Source organism: Acanthamoeba castellanii (assembly GCF_000313135.1).
Source record: "Acanthamoeba castellanii str. Neff unplaced genomic scaffold scf7180000084441, whole genome shotgun sequence".
Lineage (NCBI taxonomy): Eukaryota > Discosea > Longamoebia > Acanthamoebidae > Acanthamoeba > Acanthamoeba castellanii.
In genome coordinates, this window is record NW_004457328.1 from 17,118 (window position 1) to 29,059 (window position 11,942).

An 11,942-nucleotide genomic window follows, 5' to 3' on the forward strand; every position below is an offset into this window, starting at 1 on the left:
GCACACTTTCTCTTTCGGCGTTTCGCCTCTTCGGCGCGAACGGCCTCGGCAAATCGCACGTGCGCGTCCAAACAAAACCTCAAGAAATCACGCCGATTTATGCAAAAACGTATCCCGAAGGTTCGCCCAATCCCTGATCATCGCGTTGCACCACGACGACGTTGAGCGGCAAACCGCACACAACGCGTTAACACCACACGGGGGTGGCATTGGTTACTGCTGAACCTGGACCAGGTCTCGAGGCCGAGGAGGCAGGGAGCGCGATGGGACGACAGACAAGAATTTGGCAGGAGAAGCGCAGAACAGGGAGGTGGGGCCCCTCAAGCCCCGAGCGTGTCGGCCAGCCTCGACTTCTGCGACTCGGTGAGCTTGGTGGGGAACTGGATGTTGAACCTGATCACCAGGTTGCCCCTCTTCTCCGGGTTCTTCTGATCGGGCATTCCTTCGCCTGGCACCGTCTGCACGCGCATCGGACGAAGAAGGTCTCCCCAATCAGCTTCTGCCCATTCGCACGCGGGTCGGGTGGGCGAAGAGGGAAAGGCAAAGGGTACCTTGGAGAATCCGGGAGGGATGACGTCACGAAGGTGCACGTTGAGTGTGCGTCCGTCGAGCGTGACGATGGATAGTTCGGCGCCGCAGAGGGCCTGGGTGAGGGAGATGTTGGCCGTATATACAAGGTCGCTCTTCTCCCGCGTGAACAGCGGATGCGGCTTCTGCTGTAGAATGAACACGATGTCCGCCGGTATGATGCCCGGGGCCTGGTCGCCTTCCTGCGCAAACGTGATCTTCGTGCCTGCACGGGCGGCCACGATCGAGTTCAGAGTTCGGTTAGCACTTGCGTTGGAGTGTACGCAAGAGCGGCCGGTGGTTGCAGCGTACCCTCCTTCCAGCCGGGCTTAACCGTTAGTTCCAGGATCTTCTCAATCACCTGCTTTTCCCCACCGCTTTCGGTGATGGTTTTTGTGATCTTCATTCGTTTCATCGTTCCTGTGTGTGGCAAGGCGATGAGCCCGGTTCTGAAGGCAAAGAGAGAGTGCCTGGCTGGCGCGGGAGAGGATGTCGTACCCGTGTAAAGTTCCTCCAATGTACAACCGAACGTGCGCTCAATGGGCGGGGCCTTTTGCGGTCGCGGTGGAAACCCGCCAAAGCCACTGTCGAAGCCTTCAGGCTCGCCAAACGCATCGAAGCCGTAGAAGCCTCCCGCGCCTCCGTTCCTCCCCGAACTTCGCGAGAACGGATTGGAACCTCCTGATGACAGTGATAGATCAAAGAACAGAGTAGTATCAGCAATCTCACATCAGAGCTCACCATCATGAGCACACGACACAGCACGACATCACAGGAGAGGAATGGGCACCAAAGAATTGAGAGAAGATGTCCTCGGGACGTGAAAATCGGAAGGAGTTGAAGGAGTGTGCCGAGGAGGCACCGCCGCCTCCGGGCGCGCCGCCGGCCTTGACTCCCTCCTCGCCGAATCGGTCGTAGAGGTCCTTCTTCTTCTCGTCGCTCAGCACCTCGTAGGCCTCGCTCACCTCCTTGAACTTTTCCTCCGCCAGCTGCTTCTGGTCGGCATTCCGGTCCGGATGCCACTTGAGTGCCTGCTTGCGGTAGGCCGCCTTGATGTCCGCCGCGCTTGCCGTCCGCTCTATTCCCAGGATGGCATAGTAGTCCTTCCCCATTTCCCCCACCTGCGCGCCACCAGGAGGGTGCGGGTGTCAGTGAGCAGAACAAAGCCTGACGCAAGAGCTAGAGCAAGAAAGGAGAAAGAAGTAAAAGTTTGTGGGGGGCAGAGAATATTTGTTGTGGATCTAGAAACAGATGGGCACCACCAACATAGAGGATTTTTTTCAATTTGGTGCAAAAATTTGCTTCCAAATTAGAGTGCAAACAAACAAACGGATGGATGTTTTAACCGCACAAAGAGGTAACACTTGCGTGGGATGATACTTACCTTTCGTTTGCGGCCACGTCCTCGTCTCATGCAGTCGAGAATCAGAATGAGCTTCGAATTCGAGGATTTGGCGGGCTTTCCAAGATTTTTGTGCGCCTGACGAAATATCGATGATATTTCATTGGAAGTGATTCTCCCATGCCTAACATGCGGTGGGTTCGATAACCACCAAGGCTCTTTTGCAGTCGTGGAAAATGGGCAAGAAAATTGCGCGTATTGGTGTCGGGGCGTTGCTGTGTTGTCGCTGGCATCTTCCGTCGGGCGTTGTAGTTGATTGTTCTGAAGAGGATCATGGGTCGTCTGGGCTGTCCCTGGAGTACGCCTTGGCCTCGCTTTCGCAACAATGGAGATTATCCAAGTTGCATTTTTTTAAAACAATCTCCATTCCATTTCTGATTTGTACTCTTGCTCACAGATTGGGATGCCATCTTGGCCTATAGTACTGTCAAGGTGCGTTGATTTTGCATGTTGATTTAGTGCCGAATATGATTAACACCGAATATGATCCATGCAGATCGTGCAAATCCAAGATCGGCGCCTGGGCTTGCTGCACTACTTCTTCATGCTTGTCATTCTCGGCTACATCGTCGGCTTCACCGTCCTGTGGCAAATGGTACCCCCTACCACCCTCCCACGCTGCAGCGCAGCGCCCTTCAGCCGTTGCTCATCCCCGCTTCTCCTCCTCGTTCGCGACAGAGGTACCTCAAGACCGAAGCGCCCGTGGGCTCCATCCGCACGTCCCTCATGAGCGTACGTTGGCGCCAACCCACGCACTCGTGCTTGCCAGCGCCCTTCTGATGTTTTTGGTGCGTTGCGCGTACGTGTGCGTGTGTTGGGTGTTGGGTGAAACAACGGGCAGCCTCAAACGAAGGGCCTCACGCCCCCAGCTGCCGAGAACATCACCTACTGCCTCCAGAACAGCGCCTCCACCAACGGGTGCGCTACACCCTCCCGCCGTCAGTCATTTGACTTTGTATACGTTGCTACTCACCACACACACACACACTCTTCGCCTGTAGATTCCCCAACTACGAGTGCTTATATTGGGACGAAGATCTAGTCGTGTACCTTCCTCTTCCTCCTCCTCTCCTTCATCTTGTTCATGTGTGTGCACACATGAAACGGCGGCGCCTGACTCTTTCATGACGTGACGCCATGCTCTCTGCGCAGCTATCCGACATTAGAGCACGGGGCGATGTTCGTTACCACGCGCATCACCAACACGTCCCAGGATCTCAAGGACGGCTGCAGCCTGACGTACCCAACGCTCCTCTCCCTCTCTCTTTCTTTATTTTCTTCTCCGCTGTGGTGCACCCCTTCTCACCGCCGTGCCGACAGGAACAACACGTGCAAGTACGTGCCCGTGTCGCCCCCGAACGACATCTACATCGCCGACATCGAGGACTTCACGGTAAGGGGGTGTTCACCCCTTTGAAGAGCAGTGGAGAGCCGGCGATGTGGTAGTGTGCTAACCACCTCATGTGTGCACTACATGGGGTTTGGTGAGTGGGGGGTTCAGCTGCTGATCGACCACGCCATGTACACGAGCCAGCTGGGTATCCAGGCCAACGGGCAGGATCTCTCCGGCTCGCTGATCGACTCCAACGGCGACAAGGTCACCAACCTGCCCGCAGGTACCTGCGCCTCAGCCCAGCCCAGCTCGCTGCCGGCACGGAACGCGTACTGAACACCCATCATCAGGGGATACCGTGGGCATGATCGGCAAGCAGGACATCCTCCACATGAGTGTCGTCCTCCGCGCTGCCGGCATCGACTCCCTCGACACCCCCGGTACGCCCATGTCTCTCGGCACTCTATTGTTTGTTGTTATTTATTTCTGTATTTATGATGTATTGTTACATATCTTTGACACAATGTGGATCGCTGGGCGCAGGTTTCAATGACCCCAAGAAGTCGAAGAGGGACGACGGGATTGTGCTGCTCGTGTTCATCACCTACAGCAACACGTACAGCTACAACACCAACAACATCAATTACGAGATCACGGTCAAGGCCGTCAGCGACACCAAGTTCAAGAGCGAGCAGCCCATCTACACCAAGAGCTACGAAAAGCGAGGTACATCCCGCACCATTGCGCAGAGACAGAACACGGGCAAACGAACGTCTATCTTGTTTCTGTGCGAACGTGCGGCGGAGTAGTAATCTGGAACAGGCACGGAGTACGCCTGCTCTTCTTGACCGTGGGTTCCCTGGGCAAGTTCGACTTCCAGACCCTTCTCCTGACTGTACGCCCACGCACTTTTGCCTCCCACTTTGCCTCCCTTTTCGTGCCGTCTGTGCGCCCCCCAACGGCTCACGCTCCGCGCTCGCTCTCTCTCTCTCTCTGTCCAGTTCGTGTCCGGTATCGGTCTGCTGGCCGTATCGACCCTCATCGTTGATGTGATTGCCGTGCGGGTACGCAATCAACCCTTCTTCTCCCAGTCCTTGCTGTGTGCGCGTGCGAGGAGGATCGGTCTCAAACGATTCGCCGGCTTCGTTGTGTTTTCGTTTTCCACTCCAGTTGATGCCCGGCAGACAGACCTACAAGAAGTACAAGTACCAGGAGACGCCCATCACCGACCCCGGTGCGTCCCCCGCCACAGTGCCGCTTGGAGTTGAGCCATGAACACGCCCCGGCTCACTGACGTGGTTGTGGGGCGGTGTGCAGCTGAGGCGACTGAGGTGTACGCGCGGCTTGACGGGTCGTGCGACAGCGACTACCACACCACGGTCAACCGAGCGTAGGAAGGGACCTCCCGCGTCCGCGGACGTGCCGGGCACCTCGGCCATCCACTCAGTTTTGATCACCTTACATGTACTAGAGGGCTTTACCAGTCGGCCCCGCCTTAGAGCGCAACGCGAAACGAAGCGATTCAGAGAAGGGCCACGCGTGTTGTGTATGTACATGGCGGTCGTTGACCGGTACAGTGAATGGTGCGTCCTATCTCTCTTGGTGACTCGGTGAGGCGACTACTGCTGAATGAGGTTGCTGCCGAACGCCGTTACGGGACCATCGGCCTCAATGACGTCGAGCTCGGGCGCAGAGTGCACGGCCTCTGTCATGGCCAAATAAAGGGGGGTGAGGCGAAGTGTCGAAAGTAGGGCTGAAGGGGCGTGACGTACGAAGAACGGTGTCGGGGATGGTGGCGGCGAAGCCGTTGACAACAGGCGTCTCAGACTCATACCACTTGTGCGTCACGCTGCCACCTACCAACCACGTAGAAAGAAAAGATTAAGCACCGGCGCTGCAGTGAGGGAAAGGAGGCGAAGGGGACTCACCGGCAGCTTCGATCTTGGCAGCATGCTGAGCCACGGTGGCCTTGTCAGTTCCAGCCTTGAACGAAACAATGTACTTACCCTCTGCACGCGGTCGTAGCAAAAAAGATCAAACCGTTTGATTGAGTGAGGATCTTAATGATGGAGGTAGAGTAGTTGCGAAACTAGCAAGGAAGCTGACAGACGCACCAGTGGCCATGATTTTTGGATGATGCTTTGTGGGTGGTTGTTGATCTGCTGTGCGGGTCGGTGGTAAATAAATGACCCTGAGTCGGCCCCCAATAGACTCTGCCCCGAATCGCTCGTTCGTTGCCCCCAAAAAGAAACTTGTGCCGCCTGTTCCACCCTCGTACCTCACCAACATCCTCCATCGACCTTTCCTCCGCCCTTTATTGCGGCCTCAGCCTCTGATCATCGTTTGGTGGTTCGCTGGGCCTGCACGATGGGGGGGGGGCAAAGCGCTTCTCACTCCTACTCACTTGCACACGCCCAGGAAGTAGGACATGACGAGCTGCAGGACAGCAACGGACAGGAGGAAGTAGCTCCGCTTGCTGGAGGCCAGGGGCGTGTTGGCCATCTCCTGGTCGGGCAGGATCAGCAAACGCAGTGTGCGCACCTGGGAACGGAGCGAGGAGAACGAGTGTGAGTTTCTCTCCACTACGTTGTTGTTGTTGACGGATCTCGTTCAACGCACCATGAAGATGGCGATGAAAACGCCCGTGAGGACCACCGAGCAGTAGTAGGCATAGGTGCCCAGGAGGAGCCCAACGAGGTGGTTGACGCAGAGACTGCAACAACAGAGTGTCGTGCCGTGTTAGGCTCGCGAAAGTCCAGGCGAGGCAATGAGAAGAAAAGAGGCGACGTGGTGTACCTGATGAAAATGTAGCCGGCGTAGGAGAGGAGATCAAAGACAGAACAGTTCATAGAGTTGAGGAGATAGAACCCGAACTTGAGGAAGACCACCTCGAAGCCCAGCGAGATGAGACCCGACGAGGCAAGCTTGCCCAGCATCTCGGGAGTGAACCTGACCATACGCACCACCAGCCAGTGAGCTACTACATCATGGCAAAATGACGGGTGGAGGAGAAGGCGATCGTACTCGTTCCTGGTGCCCAACACAAATGCGGCGAGCAAGACGTATGTCACAAACGCCATCAACGGAATGTACAGGTCGGGGGCGTTCAGATCGTCCTGCGCGCATTCAGCACCATCGTGCGGCGATCATCAGTGGCGGGTCGGCGTCAGGCAGCAACGAGGTGGAGAAACGTACCTTGGGCGGCAAATACTGTTCCTTGCCGTCGGGCGTTTGTGTGATACGTCGCGTCCAAGACTGAACGACGAGTTGGCGTCAATGGTAAGCTGCCAGACCAGTCGCTTGGTGCGTCTATAAACTCATCTAGAGAGGAGGCTGAAAAGGCACCTTGTGCAGGATGGGACACAAGATGACCTTGAGCTTGTTGGGGACGTAGGAGTTGTTGATGTTGAAGTAGTACTTCAAATTGGTCGCTTCGAGGTAGCGTGTGATCTGCAGCACACCCCCGTAAGCAACTCTACGCAAGCGCACTAGGCCGGCAACCTAAACAGGTGGTCGTTTGGGTGAGTGTACCCCTTCGAGGCCCTTTCGGCCGGCGTCTTCTGCCCACCGCGAGCCCTGATCAAGGCCCACCCTGCAGGAGAGGGAAAGGGAAAGGGGAGAAGAAGGGGGCTGAGCCAAAAGAGTGGCAGAGTAGCAAGCTACGATGGACCACGCAGGTAGTACCTGAGAAGAGGGTTGTCGGTGATTTGGGCTACGTTGTTGAGGAAGTCACCCTGGCCGATGTCGCTGAAGAGCGGCTGCTGGGGCTGGGGCTGTTGTGGCCTCACGCCACCGGCAGCGGTGGGCCTCGCTGGTCCGCCCCTCCTTGGCCCACTCATAGGGGCCTGAGGCACCACATTAAAGGAGCCTGCTACAGTCATCCCAGACAAATCGATAAGCATCACGAAACAGATGCTTGCGTAGACCACGTTGCTGAAAGGAGGTGAGAAATTTGGAAATGATGATACCTTGGGGGTGCTGGTAGCCGTGGCTGCCGGGAGGAGAGATGGGAGTGGTGGAGATGAAGGTGGAGGGGCCTGGCCCGCCCTCGCCCGCGTAGTAGCCCCCATCGCCCTGCTGATCTGCAGTGTCTTCGAAGCCGTATGATTGAGGGAAAAGATGATGCTGATGCTGTGGCTGCCGATGGTGCGTCATCTTGTTTGAAGGGATCTTGTCGTCGCTGCAGAGGCAGAGAATCTTGATTCAAAATTTGCAATCAAGGCGAGCGCCACGCCAGCAAAAGAGAAACGTTGTTTTCTTCAATAATTTCATTTCTCTTAAGAATGAAAATAAATAAGTAATCAGCTTGGGTCAGGCCTCGATGGTCCACAGAGGGTTGGACCCGGAGGTGCCAGCGGGCGTGGAGTGGCGAGTCGAATACTGACTCACCAGTGGAGGGGAAAAGCCAGTGCCGCCGGTGACCGGCGGAGGCGTGCGATTCCAGTGGCAAGCGAGCGCGAAGGCGCCGGCGGCGGCGAGAGCCCAGAGCAGCAGCGCCGCCAGCCCCGGCGATGGCACCTACTACCGTGCCGGCCACTGCTCCGCCCGACAGGGTTTCGCTCTTTGCCACATCGCGCCAAAGAGGGTAGGGGCACCCACGCAGGTCTGGTTCTTGGCCCAGTCGTCTGGATTGCAGACCTCGAAGCACTGGCCATCAGCGGAGCAGACGCCACAAAGCCCGCACTTGGCATAGAGATCGGAGCCTTCGGCTGCGCAATAGTCAAGATCAGCAACGACCACAACTCATCGTCGTGAGGCGGCTACGTACGCGCCCTTGCCTCACAAAAGCCCGTGGGGTTGCACTCTCGGCATTCGCTGCAGATGTGTGTAGAAGCTGATAGGTAGGAAGGCGAGGCCGTTCGTTAGAATTCGTTCACTCAAGGCCAACAGCGCAGCAAGAATCCGTGTACCTTCAGCTGCGACGCACTGGCCCACAGAGCACACCCCGCATTCGTGGCAAGTCTGGGCTTCTTGCGCCTCATCGGCGAGACAGCTACCCGCCGAGCATTTCTGTGAGCCGAGTGAGTGGTGAGTAAGTGTGCAGCTACGACACCAACTGACCGTAAGGGGCGTTGGGCACCTTGCACTCGCCGCAGGTCAGATGATCATCTGCGACGCAGTAGCCAGCGCTGCACGTGTTGAGCTTGGCCGACGCGGCGATGTGAACTGAGCGTCCATTGGGCGCTCCAGCAAGCTGCACAGTAATTTCTTGAGAGTGTGGGCCACCAATTCAGGTCTGGGCTAAGGGCAGGCACGAACCAAATCGGAGATGAGCTCGAGGTTGTAGACGTGCGAGTGGCCAGAGTTCTGCCACCACCCGGACTCCTGGTTGGCGTTGAGGTAGCCCGAAACCGACTCGCCCGGAGGGTTGTTGGTCCTAGTTCGGATACTCGAGCAGCGAATTGACCAGGTTTTTCTATTGGGCGGTGCATTAGCCTTAGCGCTGCGCTCCCATCGCTCCCACGCACTTGTTGCGGTGTGTACCTTGGTGATTCCGCCCTTGGCGAAGAAGCCGCCCGCGTCCGAGCCCTGGATGGGGTGCTCGAAGGAGTCGATCGCTGCCGACTGCGCCAGGAAGTTGCCTCCGTTCTGCACGAAGGCCTTGACGGTCGCGTAGTAGCTGGCCGTCTTGTCGGCCTCCCACTCGTAGTGGGGCTGGGTGATGATGGAGTGGCACTGCACCTTGGCAGGGTCGGCCAGGTCCGACGGGCTGGCGGTGGTGCTTGCCCGACACCAGGCCCGCGGCCTTGAGGATGTTGGTGTGCGTGTTCTGCGCGTCGCCGGCCGTGGAGACCAGCACCTTGGGCTTGTGCAGCAGGATGTGGCCCCCGTCCACGGTGATGTTCTCCTGCAGGAGGAACAGGTTCACGCCCGGGTCGCTCACGATCAAGCCCAACAGCTTGTCCACGCCCGTTGCTCCTGTTGTGTGTATGTAACAGTTAAGTGGTGATGGCGGGGCCTGAGACAGGGCCGAGGAGGTGGAGCGAGGAGGTACCCAGGTTGAGAATGTCGAGCAGCTCCCTCTTGGAGGGAGAAGAGGGCCCGACAGGTCGGCCGCTCCCGCCATCTTCGAGGGTCTCGGTCCCTCTTCAAGTGCAGGCCGCCCAGGGTGAGCGTGGAGGTGAGGCCGCCCACCACACCATCGACGCCGCTGGTGAAGCCGCCCACGACTCCGCCCACTCCGCTCGTGACCCCGCCCACGACGCCGCCCACGCCACTCGTGACACTGTCCACGGTGCTGGTGAGCCCGCTCGTGACGCCGCTCAGGGTCGAAGTCAACGAGCCTAGGCTGTTGGTGAGATTCGTCAGCGGGCGCAGGATATCCACCAGGCTCACACCTGGGAGACCCGCGTAGTGAGCGTCAGTCACATCGGCCACCATGACCACAGTGGCGATTTCGGATTGTGCGTACGTGATGCCACGGTGAAGTTGTGGGCCACTTGGAGCGCCTTGTTCACGAACTGGCGCTCGACGATGAACGGGCCGGCTGGTGCGGTGGTGTGGTTAGTCTCTTTGGTGGGCACTCGAAACACCGAAGGCGCGGCGTACCAAAGAAGGGAAGAGGGATGGCGGAGGTGGCGAGGCCGATGAGCTGGTTGAGGGTGATGTTGAGGGAGTTGATCTCGAGACCCACGGGGAGGGAGATGGGCGTGGTGCGCGCCCAGAAGTCGATGCCGTCCTTCGTCTTGTCGGACCTGATGGCCCACAGCACCGGCACCTCGGCGTGCAGCAGGGTGCGCACCAGACCTGGAATAAGGAAACCGGGTTTTGTGTGGTTTTGTGGAAGTTTAACAAGCGACAAATCACGAGCGCTGCTAATGGCAACCGCAGTGCAACTTAGCAACTGCGTGAGGAGGCACACATGTGGGCGTACCATAGGACCGCAGGTTGAAGAGGCCCACTTGCAGGAGGTCGTCCATGGGAATGATCAAGGCGCCCTTGGGAGTGGAGGCAGCCGCCCCAGTCAAATAGAGAACGAAGGCTCGAATAATGTGGAGGCTGGATACCTTGGAGATGTTGAAGCTCTTCTTGGGCGGGTCGGGAAGTTCAGGGAACCGGCCTCGCGGTTTGGAGTGGGCCGACGCCGTCTGGATCAGCAGAACGAGGGCCAGGAGCCCCAGGAGCAGAGCGGTGCGCACCGGGCACATCAGGGCAGGCTGTCGCTTGAGGTGCTGTGTGGGTGAGGTGCAGCGAGGGTAACGGCTCTAAAGAAGATTGACAGAGGCTTTTTGGACTGGGGTGGCACCTTGCAACAAGAAGATAACACCCGATATCGTCTAACCGCTCGCTTGACGTCAGACCACTCAACGAAGGAGACCATCTAGCGAGCCGGTTGGCGAAGAGGTGAAGTGACGCTACACTACTGAACCTGGGAGCCTAGCGGTCCACCCCGGCAACCAACCACCACTGCGGAAAGATACCTGTACGCTGGATTGCCCGCCGGTGTAGAAACTGCTGAACGTTGGCCAGCAGTGTAGTGTTTTTTATAGACACAGGCACACACCACGCCCTTTCGGTCGCCTACTGACGCTGACTCGGGCTCTGCATCTGGGGGAAGGACGCGGGGCTGACACCGCGGAGGAAGGGATGGTGCAGGGCCTCGGCCGCAGTGATGCGCAGGCAGGGGTTGGGCGTGAGGCACCGATCCAGCAGGTCAAACACCTTGCGTTTGTGCGTGCGCGCGTGTGTGTTAGATACCACTCGCGGTGTGAGTGGGAATACCAAATAATGAAGTGCGCGTGTGGCAACAGCGGTGGTTGGGGGAGAGGGGGGGGGGTACGCACCTCAGGCGGAAAGTCGTAGACGTTCTTGTTGGCGGTGAGGGAGAGGCACAGGGCGCGCCAATCCATCTTGGCCCTCGCCTCTGGAAATAGCACACGCTTCTCTGTGTGGGTGTGATGACGAAGCCGAGGACGTGAGCAGACGCCATGCCCGGAACGTCTTCGGTCTTCTCCCCGTACACAAGACCAAAGGATCGTGTTTTCAAGCACTAAAATTTGTTCACGAACACCAACGTACCCAGAAGCGCGGCGGTCTGTTGGAGTTCGTTGGTGCCGGTGATGCACGCCACCTCAGCCAGGGCTGTCATGTCGTCCGGCGAGTGAAAGAACGGGTACCGGGTCGTCAATATGCACCTAGGAAAGGCCTGAGCGTTAGTCCACAGCACATTTTTTTTCAGACAGGTACGGGTCTGTAGGCGGCGTACAAGAGTATAACGCCGGCCGACCAGACGTCGAGGGCCGTTGTTTGATAAGTGGAGCGCATCAGGACCTGTTGGAGAGGAGCGTTAGACAGGTGAACCAAGACGGTGATCGAGCACGCCTCTCTTGGGCGTCGGCAGCTTCGCGTACCTCGGGCGCCCGAAATCCTCGGGTTCCAGCCCTCCCTGCTCGCCGGCCATGCCCGCGCGCCTGCAGGAACGCTCTGGCAATGCTCCCACGCTCGCCAGCGGCCGATGTAACGCCAAGGAAGTTACGAACTGCGCCAAAGAACGGTCGGGACAACGAAACAAGACGCGTGAGAAATCCCCTCATACGGCCAACTGCCGTGGTACAAGGGAAAGAGCGAAGAGCAAAGGAGAAGGCCGTACTGTAATTCTGCAAGGAGACATCGGAGCTGTTTTCGGCTTGGAGCACCTTG

At 58.0% G+C, this 11,942-nt stretch overlaps 6 protein-coding genes across 6 annotated transcripts; 1 reads left to right on the forward strand and 5 right to left on the reverse strand.

The window, feature by feature from the left end:
- Nucleotides 1-320: 320 nt before the first annotated feature.
- Nucleotides 321-1,679, reverse strand: ACA1_024210 (DnaJ family protein; the record flags this gene model as incomplete). Its single annotated transcript, XM_004335558.1, has 5 exons — nucleotides 321-458; nucleotides 552-793; nucleotides 880-987; nucleotides 1,066-1,248; nucleotides 1,358-1,679. The coding sequence occupies 5 exons, from the start codon at nucleotides 1,677-1,679 to the stop codon at nucleotides 321-323; spliced, it is 993 nt and encodes a 330-aa protein (XP_004335606.1).
- A 780-nt stretch (nucleotides 1,680-2,459) lies between these two features.
- ACA1_024220 (purinergic receptor, putative) lies at nucleotides 2,460-4,696 on the forward strand (the record flags this gene model as incomplete). Its single annotated transcript, XM_004335559.1, has 12 exons — nucleotides 2,460-2,564; nucleotides 2,648-2,701; nucleotides 2,811-2,887; nucleotides 3,122-3,208; nucleotides 3,290-3,362; nucleotides 3,471-3,585; nucleotides 3,653-3,742; nucleotides 3,846-4,028; nucleotides 4,112-4,197; nucleotides 4,304-4,366; nucleotides 4,473-4,536; nucleotides 4,620-4,696. The coding sequence occupies 12 exons, from the start codon at nucleotides 2,460-2,462 to the stop codon at nucleotides 4,694-4,696; spliced, it is 1,074 nt and encodes a 357-aa protein (XP_004335607.1).
- Nucleotides 4,697-4,921: 225 nt separating this feature from the next.
- ACA1_024230 (subtilisin, putative) lies at nucleotides 4,922-5,426 on the reverse strand (the record flags this gene model as incomplete). Its single annotated transcript, XM_004335560.1, has 4 exons — nucleotides 4,922-5,007; nucleotides 5,075-5,158; nucleotides 5,231-5,311; nucleotides 5,417-5,426. The coding sequence occupies 4 exons, from the start codon at nucleotides 5,424-5,426 to the stop codon at nucleotides 4,922-4,924; spliced, it is 261 nt and encodes an 86-aa protein (XP_004335608.1).
- A 276-nt stretch (nucleotides 5,427-5,702) lies between these two features.
- ACA1_024240 (Yip1 domain containing protein) lies at nucleotides 5,703-7,457 on the reverse strand (the record flags this gene model as incomplete). Its single annotated transcript, XM_004335561.1, has 9 exons — nucleotides 5,703-5,843; nucleotides 5,922-6,015; nucleotides 6,099-6,251; nucleotides 6,327-6,418; nucleotides 6,498-6,557; nucleotides 6,648-6,752; nucleotides 6,834-6,894; nucleotides 6,987-7,170; nucleotides 7,271-7,457. 9 exons carry the CDS (start codon nucleotides 7,455-7,457, stop codon nucleotides 5,703-5,705), a joined length of 1,077 nt encoding a protein of 358 aa, XP_004335609.1.
- A 366-nt stretch (nucleotides 7,458-7,823) lies between these two features.
- On the reverse strand, nucleotides 7,824-10,450 carry ACA1_024250 (uncharacterized protein; the record flags this gene model as incomplete). The annotated part of the gene is given in 12 exon segments (XM_004335562.1): nucleotides 7,824-8,011; nucleotides 8,213-8,312; nucleotides 8,383-8,496; nucleotides 8,562-8,679; nucleotides 8,693-8,718; nucleotides 8,787-8,978; nucleotides 9,010-9,221; nucleotides 9,298-9,387; nucleotides 9,443-9,640; nucleotides 9,715-9,789; nucleotides 9,852-10,049; nucleotides 10,177-10,450. 12 exon segments carry the CDS (start codon nucleotides 10,448-10,450, stop codon nucleotides 7,824-7,826), a joined length of 1,785 nt encoding a protein of 594 aa, XP_004335610.1.
- Nucleotides 10,451-10,823: 373 nt separating this feature from the next.
- ACA1_024260 (Cell division cycle 7related protein kinase) lies at nucleotides 10,824-11,942 on the reverse strand (the record flags this gene model as incomplete). The annotated part of the gene is made up of 6 exons (XM_004335563.2): nucleotides 10,824-10,964; nucleotides 11,087-11,187; nucleotides 11,322-11,437; nucleotides 11,509-11,573; nucleotides 11,654-11,781; nucleotides 11,893-11,942. Coding segments are annotated over 6 exons (601 nt in total), but the record flags the coding sequence as incomplete, so codon positions are not given.